The sequence below is a fragment of the Chelonia mydas genome, chromosome 2 (genome assembly GCF_015237465.2).
Source record: "Chelonia mydas isolate rCheMyd1 chromosome 2, rCheMyd1.pri.v2, whole genome shotgun sequence".
Lineage (NCBI taxonomy): Eukaryota > Metazoa > Chordata > Testudines > Cheloniidae > Chelonia > Chelonia mydas.
In genome coordinates, this window is record NC_057850.1 from 169,750,314 (window position 1) to 169,767,928 (window position 17,615).

General features: G+C 40.6%; 1 protein-coding gene across 4 annotated transcripts in view; it reads right to left on the minus strand.

The window, feature by feature from the left end:
• Positions 1-17,615, minus strand: part of HECW1 (HECT, C2 and WW domain containing E3 ubiquitin protein ligase 1) — a 337,168-nt gene that overhangs the window by 133,838 nt on the left and 185,715 nt on the right. For all 4 annotated transcript variants that reach the window (XM_043540543.1, XM_037890003.2, XM_043540541.1 and 1 more), the window contains one exon: positions 11,072-11,147. In XM_043540543.1, coding sequence (XP_043396478.1) covers positions 11,072-11,147 — 76 coding nt within the window. The remainder of the gene's footprint in view (positions 1-11,071; positions 11,148-17,615) is intronic.

A 17,615-nucleotide genomic window follows, 5' to 3' on the forward strand; every position in this document is an offset into this window, starting at 1 on the left:
TTAGATTTGTACATGGAAATATTCACATTTAAAGCGCTTGTGTATTCATCTAACCCTGGAACAGAACTAATACCATGTGAATTATTTAACCAATCACAACAAAGTTTAATTTCAAACACTCATGATCAACTGATTGAGAAAAAAATTCTGAATTTGAATAATGAACAAATTCAGGAAAATCATGATCTGCTCAAAGATACTCCACAGGCAAAAGGAGAAGCTAAATTTGTCAAGATTCTCTTAATTCTATTTGATACATTCAGTTAAGCTGCAGTAGGTGAAATGCACAATATTCCTTATATGAAATATTTCTTGTAAATATTTTTGATGTTCTCTGCACAAGAAAGGTGGAACTCATTTGAATCCTGTATATATATAATGCTTTATTGTTTTTTTTTTACAATAAAAGCATCATTGTTCAACATTAATTTTATTGCAATATTATTTTATTATACAATGTAATGTATTTTATTTTTGTATAGTATATAATACAATCCAAATTTTCAAACACAAGTGCCTAAAGTTTGGTTCCGAAATCTAACATTCATCTAAATATGGCTTTAGGCACCCAAATTTAGTCAACTGGGCTTGGAAGTTTTGATATGATATCATATGGTTTTTAAACTATTGCCGCTTAATGGGAGCTCCCCCCCCCCCCCCCACCGACTTCAAATAAGTCTGCTTCTTTGTACTGGTGAGCTTCTTCTAAGAGAACCTAGGAAAGTACATGCTTAGAGCAGGATTTTTAGCTGCACAACTCCCAGGGGCTTTACTGTGAGTCATGCAGATGGAACCCCCAAGTGCCTCTTTTCAAATTTACTCATAAGGTCCTGAAGAAGGCCACATAGCCCATTATTGCTTGTCTTTTTGAAGCCCATGAAATACCTGTAGATTGTTTTGTATCTCATTAGTTCAGGACTCCTTAGTAGCTAGTGCCTGTACCCGTTGAATCTCTTTTTCCAGATGCATTTCTAGCTTCCTTTGGAACATGAAACCACTTCCTTTTAATGATTTCAGTGTGTGATTCTTTATTTCAACTGCTATTTGTATAGAGTTTTCATTCCCTTTCATTTAAAACTCTATTTCATATTGAAACAAAGGCAATAAATAGCAGTTTTGCTTCTTTCTTTCTGTCACTGCCTTAAAGAGATGTAAAATGTTAGGGAAGATAAATTCAACCATTTTTGGAGACTCTTCTAAATATTTTTTTAATATTTCTCTTGGAGGATTGTTTAAAAGTCCTAATCTGCCACATGTTCATTATCACACAGTTTTAATACTTTAACAGAAACCTGATGAGACAGCTGAGTCAATATGTTAGATGAGACCAATTAAAACCCATTAACAATGGTACAATTGTGTCAATAAGAGGATATGCTGGATGGATTGGAACTCCTAACGGAATGCTTTGCAAATGAACACAAAGTGTATGTCAGAGTACAGCTATGTCAAAGAGTAGGGACTAAACTCTACGGAGCTAGGCAAAAATATTTTGCTTCACTAGACAGTTTGTGATAAGACCCAATAAAAGATAGTCCCAAGTGAAAGAGTAAATAATTTTGTTGTGGTTGTTTTTAAGAACATAACTCCCATTGTGGGTCAGACCAATGGTCCATCTAGCCCAGTATCCTGTGTCAGACAGTGGCCATGGAGCTTCAGGGGGTGACAGAACAGGGTGATTTTGGAGAGATCTACCCATCTTCCTCTCCTGCTTCTGACAGTCAGAGGTTTAGAGCTGCCCTGAGCATGGAGTTGCATCCCTGACCATCCTGGCTAATAGCCATTGATGGACCTATCCTCCTTGAACTTATCTAGTTCTTTTTTGAACCCAGTTATACTTTTGGCCTTCACAACATCCCATAGGAATGAGTTCCACAGGTTAATAGTGTGAAGAAGTACTTTTTCTTGTTTGTAGTAAACCTGCTGCCTGGTTTTACCATGTCATTTGATTATCTTCATTCCACCAAGTTTTCGTGATGCCTATTATATTAATATCCCCATTTAATACCAAGCACTCTATCTAGTTCACCCGTCTTAGTATTTAGACTTCTAGCATTTGCATATAGCACTTGTAAATTTTGTCAATATTCAATTGCTTGCATTCATGTGTTATATTTCAATGTGACTCTGTTTTATTGGACTGTTCCTCACGAGTGCCTGCCTGTACTTTACCAACTTCTTTCCTTTTCCCTTTACTAGGATATAGAGTTTCCCCCTTTAATAAATATATCCCTATGGGATGTCTCTGCCTGAACTGTGTGCACCTCTGCACCTGGGACATTCAGCTCATCAGGCAGAGATTTCAAAAGCTGTTGCACATGTGAGCCATAAAAAACTTGCTGTATTTTAAGAATCCCATTCTCACATCTGTCAAATACTCTTAATCAAATACAAACCAGGTTAAGTGAAAGAACACTCCCCTAGAAAGTACTTCTGTGAGAGTGTGTGGTGTCATGCTCTTTGTAGCATCATTCCACAAATAAAATGTTTTGGTTCAGACTGTAAACCTTATGTTGTACAAAGGTTTAAAAAATGGGAAGCTTGTATAGACTGCCCCTCCTGAGCGTGAGGTTCTTATGTACAAGACACCTTTCAAATAAAGTGTGGCTTCCAATTCTACTGAAGTCCATTATGATCAACTGGCTTTGCAGTGAATACTGCACTATCAGCAGTAGACTCCAGGAAAGCCCAAACCATAATTGAAAAAGGGATGCTGACAACAGTGCCAGAACAGAATAACAGAATGAGGCTAGTAATGTAAGCCACAGGATGAGAAAGTATGAGAAAAGCCTCTAAGAACTGATTTTGTTTTGTCTGATGTCTCCTCAAAAGACTCTCAAACAGAAATATTTATTGCTCTATATGTTTCTACATTTTTCCCTTAGAGAAAAGATTGCCCATGTTATTATCCAACGATATGGGTTATTGACAGACAGGAATGAAAATATCTAGCCCTTGATATTATAGTTACCCGCTCATTGTTCTTTATGAGCAGGTAACTATAATGACCTTCCAGCCTAATTCTATTACCTGGAATAAACTATGGAGACCATAGCACTCAGTATTTAAAAAACCAAATCAGCTTTCACTAATTATCTTCCAGATACTTGTCCAAGTACAATTCAGCCAGGCACTTTTTGTGATAGTTTGTTTCTCAATGTCATGTATAGGGGAAAGTTGCATGATTTGGCATATCAACATAATTTTTTAAAAAATTTTAGTGCACATAAGTTAGTTCTGTGGTACACATATTGAGGCCAGCTTTCAGTGGAAGGTTAAAATGGCCACAACTTTTATTGACTTGTCATCAGCCTATGGCAGTGTCTGGCACAAGGGCCTAGAGCTGAAGTTACCCAACCTGCTTCAATCCAGCCAGACATTTCAACTCACTAGGTCAATGCTTTCAAAGAAGAAAGTTCCATGCCCATCTCGTAAATCAGGTTTGCAAAAAGTGGAGCCTGCACAATAGCCTCCCACAAGGATCAGTACTTGCACCATCCCTTTTTAACTTATACATAAGTGATATGCCTGAGATGCTCATTTATACTGATGATCTGTCATTAGCGACACAGGCCTCAACATCCAGCAAAACGGAAGACACCCTTAATGCTGATCAGAAGAAGATGGAAAACTGTTTTCGGTACTGGCAACTCAAACCCAATCCATCAAAAACTGTGTCGTCAGCTTTCCATCTCAGCAATTCTGAAGCTAAGAAGATGCTGAACATAAACTTCTGTGGCAAGGCAATCACCCACGATTATCTCTTCATCACAACTTTATCTATCAACATCTGAAACAGGTGACCCATAAAACAGAGTCATAACAATATCTTCCAAAAGCAAGCAGGTTCTAGCTGGGGTTGCACTGCTTGAATGCTATGAATGGCAACAGTGGCTTTAGTTTATTCCACAGCCAAGTTCCGCGCAGCTGTCTGGGGAAGAAACTTGTACACAGAGCTCATCGCTATCCAGCTAAATGCGGCTATGAGACTTGTAACTGGCACCCTGAAATCCACTTTGCTGCCTTGGCTTCCAGTCCTCAAAAACATCCCTCCTCCAACCATACAGTGAGTGAGTGTGAGTACAAGAAAGCTCTCGCTAACCAAAAGCTCCTGCTCCATGACAACCTCATTCATGGTCTCACACTCGCCTTAAGTCCCACCACCCATTCCGGGCAGATGGAGAAGCAAGTCTGTCATCCAACTTCAACCCAGAAGACACCTGGCAGATGCAGTGGGCAGACCCTGGCATTTACCAAGCATATCTTTAGATGATCCCATCATTGAACCACCTGGTTTCTTATTCTGCCTAAGATAGTGGATGACCAACAGTATTAGGGCATTACATGGAAGATGTGTGCACTTGATGCACAAATGGAGTAGCAAGGATTCAACACAGTGCAAATACAGAGACCTTCAAACCATTAAGCACATTGCAAATCAGTGCCCAATCTTTACATTCCCAGGATGTATAGCAAAGTTGCACTGTGCATCACCTGAAAACCTCGAGTGGATTTCAGACCTTTCTATCAACTTGTAAATGTTGCTATTTCCACATGAAAAAAGAAAAGTTGTTCTGTGGTACTCCATAGTTCCCTGAGTCAGCATTAAACAGGGAGAGCTTATGAACCTTTAACAGAAGGGAAGAGCAGCTTGTGTCAATGTAGGGAGGTTGGAATAGTCAGAGGGAGTGTCATCGGATCTGTGTTTACATGGAACTAGTGGCCCCAACATTCCATGCAAAGGTCACAGAGGGGTTATAGGCCTGGGGTTGCGTTCGGTGAACAACTGCACCTTGTCTTTGTGTGTGTGATGTTATTTCTCTCCTTGCTGTGGAAGTACCGATTATCAGATTAACTATATTTTAACTCTCTCAACAAATACGAGGCCTGGTTCTTCCTCTGGTATGCCAGTTTTATAGTGGTGTAACTGCACTAAAATTCGTGGCTTTACACTACCACAAGAGCAGTGGAACGGAATGGAGAATCAATCCTACAATTATGAAGAGTTCTTTCTCCTTACTATTATATGAACCCTGCACTAGGTTAATGGAAGCATGGAGCAATGATACGGTGAATACAACTCAGTCTGTGAGAGGAGCAGTGGCTGACACAAGATAGAATGAAGGCACCTTAATAATTTGAGGACCAGGCCCTATCTTTGATCTCACATTATCCAACCCATTAGACATATACCATGTGTCAGTTTATGGTTATTCATAAATTATACTTTTCTACAAAAGAGATTATGCACATCAATCAATTTGGAAATATCAGGCCAAGTCTTGGGAAAATGACAGGGGGAAGCAGGAGGGAATCCAGGTAGAGAGAGAGAACAAGCAGAGTCTTTCAATTCTATATACTTTCAATTCATTTAAAGTTGGAAATTATAAACTAGTTAATACCACTTCAAAGATTCTGCACAAGCATGGCAAGGTCAATGGGACAGTATGTACTACAATTCAACCTATAATTCATTAAAACTCTCCTTAGGGACTAATTTTCTCCATCCCTTGGAGTCATTCTCTTTCAGGAAATTACAAAGCTATTTGTGGAAAAGAAAATTCCAGCTCTGAGGAAGATTGCTGAGCAAGGCAATGGGAACTGTTTGGGCCCAGAACTGCCCCAGTATCCAGCTCTCAACTGCCATGACTTTTTAAAGCGATCACCCTAGTAGTTATACAAACAATTCTGGAGAATGCGTGATCCCAAAGCATGGATGAAGCTGCTAATAGTTCATCAGAGAACTATTTTACTTACCTGCCTTTCCTGCTGGGAAGTGCCCTTCTAAACACTAAAATACGGCAGTGTGGCAGCGGCAGCATGGGTGGCAACTTGGGGGACACCCAAGCCCGTCGGTACCTACTGAACCACTGCTCGTGCTGCTGTGGCCACACTGCTATTTTTAGCACTCCAACTTGAGCAGAACGAGTGTGCATCTTCCTACTCCCACGTGGCACACTCTAACTCGCCATGTGGACCCTGCCACAATACACTAAAAGTTCTGCAGTGCACTTTGATCTATTGTTGTAACGCCGACAGACCTGGGACCTCTGGAGCTTAGTGCATGAGCCTCTATTGCATGAGCTAAAAGCCATTTGGTTGTTAGCTAAGGCTGTAGAGCAGAATCATTTCCTCTCTCTCTCCCTAAGTGGTCTCGGTGCCACTAAATGGGACAGAACACAACACCCAGGAGGGTCAAACAGCAGTAGACCAAACCACACTAGGAAATGTTTAGTGCGCAGTTGAGGTTCCACCTGGCTAGTTAGTGTGCAGTAAGCCTGTGTGCTGTACAGTCACACCTCAACTTGCCATACATTAGCTTTCTATATAGACAAGCTCTGAGTGCAGGTATGAGGTTCTTGAACTCAGCATAGTAAGAAAAGGGTTCAGGGGTGCAGCTGTACTGTTGATGTCAAGAGAGCAAATATTAAGAAATTAGGAAATCTTATGAGTAAGGTAAAGTGACAGGAAGTATTAAAATCCAAGAGTGCAGAATAAGGCAGGGGAATCCTAAAAGATCCTATATATAAGGGCCAACAGGGTACGCAAGAACTCTTGGGTCAGGTTCTATGGCCTGTGTTATGCAGGAGGTCAGACTAAATTGTCAAAATGGTCCCATCTGGCCTCAAAATCTATGAACAGACTCCAGATCCTCTTAAAAAACAAAAATCCATTAAATAAGAATTGGCCAGAGTGGCTGCACAAGGAGGCGTTTAAAGACCTGAGATTTTAAAAAATAGAAAAGTGGGGAGGTAAGCAAACAAGAATCCAGTCATAGCAGGCTTGCAGGGAAAATATTAAGGACAGAAAAAAAAAAAGCAGGGGGAATGAATTCATGATAGCCAGGGGCACTAAGGAGAATTAGAAGAGCTTTTTATTTACATAGGGGAAGAGGCAGAAGTCGTACAAAGGAGAATGTAGGTCTATTAATAAATGAAATGAGAAGAAATTAATTATTCAGAAATGGCTGCAAGACAGAACTCCTTTTTAATTGTCTTCAGAGAGAAAATAATACAATGGAAAGTTGAACAATTAGTCTCAATATTCTAACAGTGAGGGTGATTAACCACTGGAACAAACTACCGTCTCTGGAGGTCTTGAAATCAAGACTGGGTGGCTTTCTGGAAAACATGTTTTAGTCAAATACAAGTTATTGGGCTCAGCACAGGGTACCTGAGTGAAATTCTCTGGACTCTGTTATACAGAAGGTCAGGCTAGATGATTTAACAGTTCCTTCTGTCCTTAAAGTCTATGAATCTAGGTCTGTGCCTGGGAAGCACAAACCTGTTTTGGAGGTTATGGAAAGTCACTTCCATCCCAGCAGAAGCTCTGGAAAGGTAATAGACTCCTGAGCAGTAAACAGCTTGGGTTTATAAAGAATACATCCTAATAGCTTAATATGATGGCGGGGAGGGGCGGCTTACAAAATTAGTGAATAAAGGAAATACAGGCTGAGATTTTTCATAGGTGCCAAAGGGATTTGGATACCTAATTCCCACTAAAATTGGTACCCAAATCTCATACAAAGACTGTTCTGAAAATCTCAAAATCCATGTATACTACAGTTTGGTTAAGTATTTGATTACATAAGAACATAGTAATGGCCACACCGGGTCAGACCAATGGTCCACCTAGTTCACTATGCTGTTTTATGACAGTGGCCAGTGTCAGATGCTTCTGAGAGAATGAACAGAACAGGGAAAATAACAAGTGATCCATCCCCTGTCGTCCACTCCCAGATTCTGGCAGTCAGAGGTTGATGGACACCCAGAGCATGGAGTTGCACCTATCCTTCATAAACTTATCTAATTCTTTTTTAAGTTCAATTATACTTTTGGCCTTCACAACATCCCCTGACAAGGAGGGCCACAGGTTGAGTGTGCATTGTGTAAAGAAGTACTTCCTTTTCTTTGTTTAAATCTGCTGCCTATTAATTTAATTGGTGACCGCTGGTTCTTGTGTTACGTGAAGGGGTAAATAACACTTCTTTATTCACTTTCTCCACGCCATTCATGGTTTTATAGACCTCTATCATATCCCTCATTAATTGTCTCTTTTCTAAAATGAACAGTCCCAGTGTTATTAATCTCTCCTTTTATGTAAGCTGTTCCACAACCCTCGTCATTTTTGTTGGCCTTCTCTGAAACTTTTCCAACTCTAATATATTTTGTTTGAGCTGGGGAGACCAGAGCGGCACACAGTATTCAAGGTGTGGGTGTGCTATGGATTTACATAGTGGCATTATGATATTTTATACCTTATTATCTATCCCTTTCCTAATGGTTCCTAACATTGTTAGCTTTTTCGACTGCAGTTGCACATTGAATGGATGGGTTCAGAGAACTGTCCCAGGGTCGGCTCTAGGCACCAGCTAAGGAAGCTGGTGCCTGGGGCAGCAAATCAGAAGGGGCGGCACTCCGGCCGTTCTTGAGGCGGCACTCCGGCCGTTCTTGGGACGGCACTCCGGTGGGGTTTTTTTTAAATTATTTTTTCCTTCCTCGGCGGCACTTTGGCAGCAGCTTTTTTATTTTTTCTTCTTCAGTGGCTGCTTTTTTTTTTTTTTTTTTGCTTCACTGCTTGGGGTGGCATAAAAGGTAGAGCTGGCCCTGAATTGTCCACAGTGACTCCAAGGTCTCTTTCTTGAGTGGTAACAGCTAGTTTAGACCCCATCATTTTGTAGGTATAGTTGGGATAGTGTTTTCCAGTGTGTGCATTACTTTGCTCTGATCAACACAGAATTTCAATTGCCATTTTGTTGCCCAGTCACCCAGTTTTGTGAAAACCCTTTGCAAATCTTTGCAGTCAGCTTTGTACTTAACTATCTTGTGTAATTTTGTATCATCTGCCAATTTTGCCACTTCTGCCTAAAATTTTCATAAGCGCCCCCAAGTGTTTTAGGTGCCTAAACAATTTTTATTGATTTTCAATGAATTGTGCTGATTTATACCCTCTGAGTATCTGGTCCTTAATCTCTGTAAAATGGGGGTAATAATACTTCTCTATCTCACAAAGCGGTTAGGAGGATAAATTCAATAACGTTTGTGAGGTGCTCATATATTATGGTCATTAGTGCCATAGAAAACCCTGTAAACAGTGTACAAGTATCAAAATGTGTAAAGATTAAAACTCAAGAAAAATTACTGAAAGTGATACACAGACTTACAACTAGGAGCGATAGCATGAAATGAAAAAAGGGAAAATAGAGGTGGAATCTCACACAAACCTCATGACAGTAAGATCTATCCATCAACCAGCAGAATAGGCCAAAGTGCCTTCAGCAAATATGTTATGCTGTCACTGGACCATGAACTGTCTTCTAATGAAGCGGCTGTTTCATTATGAGAACCTGAGTGCATTTCATCTTTCTGCATCCAACATGACAAAGAACTCAGACACTTACAGCTGTCTATAATCTGAAGTGTGACACTCCTCTCAGAGAGGTGGAAAAGTCACGTTTTTTTTTTATTTTGAAAGGTAATTACAGAGTTGCTTTGGAGTTTTAAAATAGATTGTATTAAGTCTAATTAAATAGGCCCCTAATATTTCTATTAAAATTTTAAAACATTAAAAAAAATATACTAATATAATCACATAAAAGATAAAATAGCCACAAAAGCCATAACTGTTCATGTTACCATTGAACAGTTAAGGCGTGAGCTAACCTCTCACAGGACCAAATTTTGATTCCCTAAATAAGTGAATACTGAGAAAAATTCCTACTGAAGTAACTCAAATTCCCATTTCTTTCTGATCTCAAATAGTTAGTGGTTGGCTAATCCCCTGAAACATGAGAGTTTGTATCTGTTATAAGTGTTTATCCTATCTGGGAACATTTGGTCAGGCTAACTTCCGCTGAACTCAGTGATTATGATTCAGTTTTTATTCAGTACTTTCTCAGGCAAACTCTCACTGACTTAAATGGAAGTTAGCCTGAGTAAATGTTCGTAGATTGGATAAACATTTAAAACCTAATATCAAGATAGGGATACAAAATAAGGGACATATAAACCACAGACTACATGGGATTAGGAAGAAACTTTCCCTGTGGGAAGGTAGTTCCATAATTATCCACTATAGGGTTTCTCTGAAGCATCTAGTACTGTCTACTGCAGCAGGCCTGATACATTGAGCTAGCTGGGCTGATCCAGTACGGCAATTTCTGGGATTTGTCTCCAGGATGTTAGTTTTATGGTATTTTTTCCCTTTTTCTTTTTTTCACTTATCTACTTACATTACTTAATTGCTCTAAATGTAAAGTCCTCTTTTTGTTTTCTTTATAGTTTTACTTAGACTGCAAGCTTTTTGGGGAAGGGACTGTCTTTTTGTTCTGGATTTGTACAGCGCCTAGCGCAATGGGGTCCTGGTCCATGACTGGGATTCTTGGACACTACCACAACACTCTACTAATAATAATTTTGAAACAGGAATGATAGTCAAGGTGAAGGCATACTAATATCTAAGGGCAAATTTAGAAAAGTAGAAGCCTCTGTGAGCCCAAAGTACAGCATGCACAAGCTCATGTTTACGCACATCTGTGGGCCTGATTCAGGGAAGCGCTGAAGCATGTGATTAAAGTTAAGGATGTGCTGAAGTCCCATTGACTTCAACAGACCTTAAGGATAAGCATAAAATTAATCACGTGGGTAAGTGCTATCATGAAAAGGGATGTTTTCCTGAACTGGGGCCTGTATAGGCAGCTGCCACAATTATGCATGTAAGTTTAAGTAACTGCAAGTACAAATGGATAGCTGGACACCTGGCTGCTCTTTTGCACATGCAATTAATAATAGTACTTCATTCTTATCTAGCATTTTTTATATGTAGCTCTCAATCAGCTTTACAAAAGGAGGTCAGCATTATTACCCCCATTTTACAGATGTAAAATTGCTTTCAATTACAGGTACACCTGTATGCATGTTTTCCAGGTGAACCTCTGCCTCCTTTCTTCAAACCTTTGGCCCTCAAAGTTTCAAGGCTAAGTCTAAACAGTTTATTGGGGTTGTTTCATGGTTTAAAAATCTCCAGTCCACCCTCTGGTCTCATACCTTTATGCATTCAAACAAAGACATACCTGAGAGTGAAAAACTGATCAGTCTCCGACTTCCTTGACTCTGGACCGGATCTTCACTGGTGATGCTTTTAAAAATCTGCTGGAAGAAGGAAAATGGTGAGATAGCTGCCTCCAATGATTCTTGAACAGAAAACTGACTTAATAACTGTTATTCCTGCTGTCATCAACAACTGATAATCAATTACATGCTTTCATTAGGAAACTATCAATCAAAACAATTTTATCAGTAAAGTAAGAAACCAGCCACAAGGGAGCTCCTTTTCACAGAAATGAAAAACTATGCAAGAAATTACTGTAATCTTGTAAGTGTTTTGTGGTAATAAAAAGAGTACTTCCTCAGTGGAATATCTGTAAACAGTAACTGCTTAGTAAACAAAAAATGAATGCAGTTCATAAAGACAGGTATGTTGCCCCTAACTCTAATAGAAAACGCTGGTCTCAACAAAATGAAATGTAAATCTCTGTAGTTCGATTATTCTAGTGACTCTTCAGCTGATGGCCATGAACCTGTATTTATATTTACGGGTTACATAAACATAATTATTAATCCCATGAAAAAAGCAGCAATTATGAAATACTGCGGTGACAAATGTACAGGGGATGTCTGAAGAAGCAAGAGCTACAGTATATGATCATTTGAGCCTGTTTAATAGGCAGAATCTTCAAAAAGTGGGCCCTGTTGGGCTTGACTTTTGGACAGCATTTTTCTTGCACACCACTGATCTGAATGTGGGAATAACTCTCTTTTTCTCAACCCCATCTATACCTTTTAGACAATAGTGGGTTTTTCTTCATGAACCTGAACAGCTCCTGTTTTAATTTAAAAAGATTGTATTTGCTTGAAATGTGTCAGTGGCAGGAGAGAAGGGAATTGCTCTGTTGCTGACTTTATGCTCAGGACACAACAGAGTAGTTTGCCAGCTGGTGCTAAAAACTGGGACATTGTCACAGCTAAGAAAATAAATCCTTTACCATCTCTTTCTGGATCAAGCTGAGGAAAGCACAGGAGGAATAGGAAGATGTGTGCATGGGGAATCAATCTGCTGACTGCAAGACTTTAAATAGGAGTTGAAAAAACTGGGAGAAGTGGGCCCACTGACACACAAGTAGAGAAGATGGGGGAGTTGAGCTGCTAGCAGAATGGCCCACCGGCCACTTCTCCTTTGATCCTCAGAATGGTATCAATTTCCCCTTAAATGGTTTCAACCCTTGAAATGGTATTCAACTCAGTGGCGGGAGCATGTTCCACACACCATCTAGCTCCTTCACCTTCCTCCAGAGACATACCGGGAATCGGAGTGAAGTGATTCATAGATTTTAAGGCTAGAAGGGACCATTATAATAAGCTAGTCTGACCCTCTTGAAGAACACAGGCCTTAAAACAGGGGTTTCAGACACGTGGCCCGCAGGCTCCATGTGGTCCAGAGAGTTATTTGCTCGGCCCACCAAGCTCCCCACGCCCTCCTGCCCTCCCAAGTTATTTCCTGTGGCCGCCAAGCTCCCCTCACCCGCCACTCCACCCCCCACAGCGCGCTGCGTCCCCGCTCCTCTGCCTACCTCCAGGAGCTTCCAGCTGCCAAACAGCTGCTTGGCGGCACTTAGCGTTTTCCAGGAGGGAAGGGGAAGGAGCGGGGAGCCATGTGCTCAGGGGAGGAGGGGGAGAAGAGGCAGGGCAGGGGCGGGGATTTGGGAAAAGGGCTGGAATGGGGGTGGAAAAAGGCGGGGCAGGGGCGGGGCCTCATGGAAGGTGTGGAATGGGGGTGGGGCCGGAGGCAGCGTGGGAAAGGTGTCAGTGATGCAGCCCTCAGGCCAATGTACTAGTCCTCATGTGGCCCTCATGGTCATTTGAGTTTGAGACCCCTGCCTTAGAATCTTACCCAGTAATTTCTCCATCTAGCCCATAGCTTCTATCTGAGCTCTAGCATATCTTTTAGAAAGACATCCAGTCTTGATTTAGAAATCTCAAGTGGTGAAGAATCCGTCACATCCCTAAGTAAGTTGTTCCATTGCTTAGTTACCTTCATCGTTAAAAGTTAGCATCTTATTTCTAGCCTGAATTTGTCTAGCTTCAGCTTCCAATCCCAGGCTTTTATTATGCCTTTGTCTACTAGATTAAAGAACTGTCTATCGGAAATATCTTCCCCATGAAGGTACTTGCAGACCATGATCAACTCATATTTTTAACCTTCTTTTGGATAAATGGAAACTTTTAACTCTCTCACTATCAAGCATGTTTTCCAAACCTCACATCTTCCTTGTAGCCCTTTCTGAATGCTTTCCAATTTTTCAACATCCTTCCTGAACATTCTTTCTAAACGGGTGAAACCCACCCCTCTGTGTAGGGACAATAAAAGGACTATTTTTACGTATTGCATAGGCCTCATGCTGGCCTGTGCACATGGGATAAATGCCACCCAATATGAATTGTTAATATCACATAGATATACATTGAGAAAAGTACTAGGAAGGTGGGAATAATACTTTTTTTAAAAAAGTAGATTCTTCAAGAAGTGAGAATGGGGAGAAAAAACCTAATCCAAAGCATGACTTGATTCAGCTGCTTACATAAACAAAGCTGTGCACACAGGTGCTCTTTCCTCAACTGTTTGGCAAGTCATGCTCTTCTTGTTTGCATTTCTGTCTGACTGAAGGTTATGTTTTCAGAGGACTAAACTGGGGATCTTGGGAACGGATCTTGGTGCTTTTGAAAATCCCACTAGGTGTCTGAATACCTTTGGAAATGTGGCCCTGGGGCACTTTTTTAAATGGGACTTAAGTACTTTGGAAAATTTTATCCAAAGTTTCTAGAAATCAGAATGAGGGGTGCACTGAAGTTTGATTAGATAGATAGCATAGATCTGGCCTGCAGAGAATGATAATTTTAAAAGGTCAGGGGCCAAGTCCTTAGTTTTTGTTCTCCATTATTCTAGCTGAGAGAGAGAGAGAGCGCGTGTGCACAATGGGAGTAGGAGATGAACTGAAGATAAAAATATATTAAATACTTTCCTAATATTACTCTTCCATGGAACCAAATTCTGTAAACTCCTGGTCTATTACATTAGGGCCCAATCTTTCAGCTCTTACTGAAAAAAAATTCTGAAGCACATCAATGGGAGTATTGTCTGAATAAGGGCTACTGAATTGAGTCCCTAATTAAAGACTTCAAAAGCTTTCTAAAATACCTCTTTACAGATCCTTCTGGGATAGGCCCTCATGGTTAGAAATATGGTATTAGCAGTGTAAACTGAAGAAAAGTTTTCCATTTTCATCCCCCACACTGATGACAACATCTCCCTATAGTGTTTCCCACACTGCGTTTCTTATGGGCTGGTTTACACTAACACTGTAAGTTGGTCTAAGTTACGCTAGTTCAGTCATGTAAATTACGTAACTGAAGTAGACGTAACTTAGGTTGGCTTACAGCAGTGTCTCCACCTCTCAGGGAGGTGGAGGACAGACATCGACAGGAGAGTACTCTCCCATCGACTTAGCGTGTCTTCACCAAACCCGCTAAATCGACACCACTGCCTCAATGGCAACAGTGCCGATTTAGCTGGTAGTATAGACATGGCCTATATTTTGTATATTGTGTGGCCATCATGATAATTCTAAAAGGCCCACTGACATGCAGTAGGATTAATATTTATTTGAAACATGACTATATCTATACATCCAGAACTACAAAATAACACAGCATATTATTTTTCCTACACACTTGCACCACAGGCCATGATGACTCTAAAAGAAATTGTATGGCATAGCTTATCAGTGGGTAATACACATCTCTCTCCAGAGAAACATATTTGGCCCTTAGTTACATGCAGCTGAAGAAACTGTTTTAGCTCAAGTGTAAGAGAGATGTAGTTTTGGTGTTAAACTTGGTGATTCCAACTTCGATCCTTTCTGACTATTGTGGCTGGATGCAGTCTGCTGTGTATGTATAGTAAGACTGCTACATATAGTGGTCACCATTTACATTGATCAACCACTACCACATAGTGGTCTCTCACATAGCTCAATATTTCTGGACCCATATTTTCAGGAGTCTCTGTTTCAAGCTATGCAGTAGTTTTCTAAGACCATATCAAAGTATTCAACTTCAATATAGCACACGTGAAAGAAAGTCAGAAATTACAGCAGTAAATCTATGATCTACTTACTCTTTTTATAAAATATTTCCGTGCCTTAAGAGCCAAAGACTAGTTACAAAAGTGATAATTACATTAACTTGTTTTTCACACCCAAATCCTAATTTTGGTCACAAGTAAAAAGTGCATTTGGTAGTCTTGACTCAATCCCAATTTGCACATCTCCAAAAGAAAACAAGAAACAAAATGTGTGATGGCAGGTGAGGGCTGAGATGTATTGTTGGCACCATTGGGTAAGGGGGAAACCTGCCCAAACGGCAGCCTGCACTATGCTTGGTTCATGCTTGTGCGATCTTCCTCCACTTTTCAAGAGCATTAAATTGGCTCACAAATTTAAAATGAAATAAATAAAACTAAACTTAAGAGTCTGAATTAAATGGACACAGAAAAGGAAGGAGCTGGATATGTCACTTTGTCCTCTGCTCACCTGCTTCTATTTGGATCTAACAGTTCACCCGGGATGTACAGTCACTGGCTGGTCTGAAAGCCCGACAATGCACAGGCACAGAAAGTGAGATAAGGGCCAGACTTCACTGTGAATTTCTTTACTGATATCACTTTAAGTCAGACCATTACTGTTATTTTAACAGAGCTGCGTATACACTGTACAGGAATCAAGAAAGTTCCTTGCCTGACTTCCCTCCCCTAATCCGTTGTTCTGCCTTTTCCTTTTTCTCCTGCTAATTTCACTGCACTTTTGAAATTAACAGAGTAGTGTACACAGTACCATATGGAGACCAGGTGATACTGCTAACAAGTCAGATGTGAAGAGGTCTTTCCAGGGTAAAAGAAAGTAAGATGACTTAGTCTTTATGAGTTCAAACTTCAGCTTGTGGGTAACTCTTCAGAGTTAATTTCCTATAAATAGGTCTCCTGCAAATGTGAGGAGCAGATTAACTCATATGAAAAAACCCATCCTAAAGTCATTCAGATGTAACTTGGCATAAAAATGAGGGAAGAGTAAAAGTATATGACACATCAGGGTCTAATATGGGCCAAGAAAAAGAGGAGCGACCTGGTCACATCTATGGATAGTGGAAGCTATATGTAGAATTCCAGAGGCAGTGATAGGATTTTAAGCTGAAAAGGATCTATTTTCTTACTGCCTTTCCCTGGAGTAGACATGCACAGCTGCATAAAACAAGTGTAAAATAAAATGTTGCCACGCTGATTTGTTATTATTTTACACCCACTTTGCACTGGCGAGAACGACTCCCCAAGGTGTAAGGCAGGAGAGAATCAGGCCTAGGGTTTGAACAGCAGAAGGGTAAAATACTGGCCCATGTGGTGGCTTGTACAGGACAAACGTTTGATGCGGAACTCTTGGGCCCTCAGATACCTGTACAGGCCATACTGAACACACATTGATTTAGATATTCATGGCCAAATTTTGCTCTCTGTTACACTGCTATAAATCCATTCAAAATTCTGTGGGAGGGGAATCCATCACAGGGATCAGCTTCTCACACTCCAAAAGAAGGGACCTTTGGGTGAGAACACCTTGCAGTCAGTCCTGGTGAGTTCAGTCCCAGGAACTGCCAACAAGTGCTTACTGGCCAGAATTGGTGATGGTTAGAGGTCATCTTCAGATAACTGGTCACAGATCTTTCAGGGGCTAAAAATTACCACCAACATCTCTTCTCTTTGAACCCCAAAGTGGCCAGAAGTATCAAAGCAGAGACTGGAGGGCAGACGCTATGTTATCACAAAGAAGCGCCCCATTACGGAGGCAGGAAACTGCATTAGGTACCAGTTGGAGCGTCTTGGCAGTCTTCAAGAGCAGCTATAGGACCACCACATTACTTTAGTATAGAGTGAAGAGGATAAAAATGTGGATGACTAATGTCCACATTCGTGAGAAATGATCATAGGCTTCTGGTGAGCTGTAGAGGATGAAAGGCATGATAGGCCTCTACTGCTACCGAATACCCTAGGAGGAACAATGGACACAATACTCCTTTAATGCTGCACAGCATTATGGGAGAAAGCAGGCCAATCAATGACGCAGACACCACTTCTGCTTATTCTTCTAAATGCATTCCTCGAAATAGTAATATACCCAGCTTGTCTGGGTGAGTCATAACCAATTTGCTTTTACCCAGATCCCTACCTTAATCAGACTCGAGGAGGCTAGGGAGACTGTAGAATCTAGTTTGATAAAAGGAGACAGAACTGATAACCTTGGTCCTTCCAAATGTCTTACAATCTTCCCTAATTGCTAATACAGACCTAGAGGACAACACAAGCATAATCTTCCAACAAATGCCACTGCTGAGGAAAACTCTGAAGAAGAAAAATCTGTATTTTCCTTTTATGTTTTCTACCAGCTGGTAATTAAAGCTGCCCTTCTTCATACTTACAGTTTCTACTCTAATATTCACATATCTTTACAGACC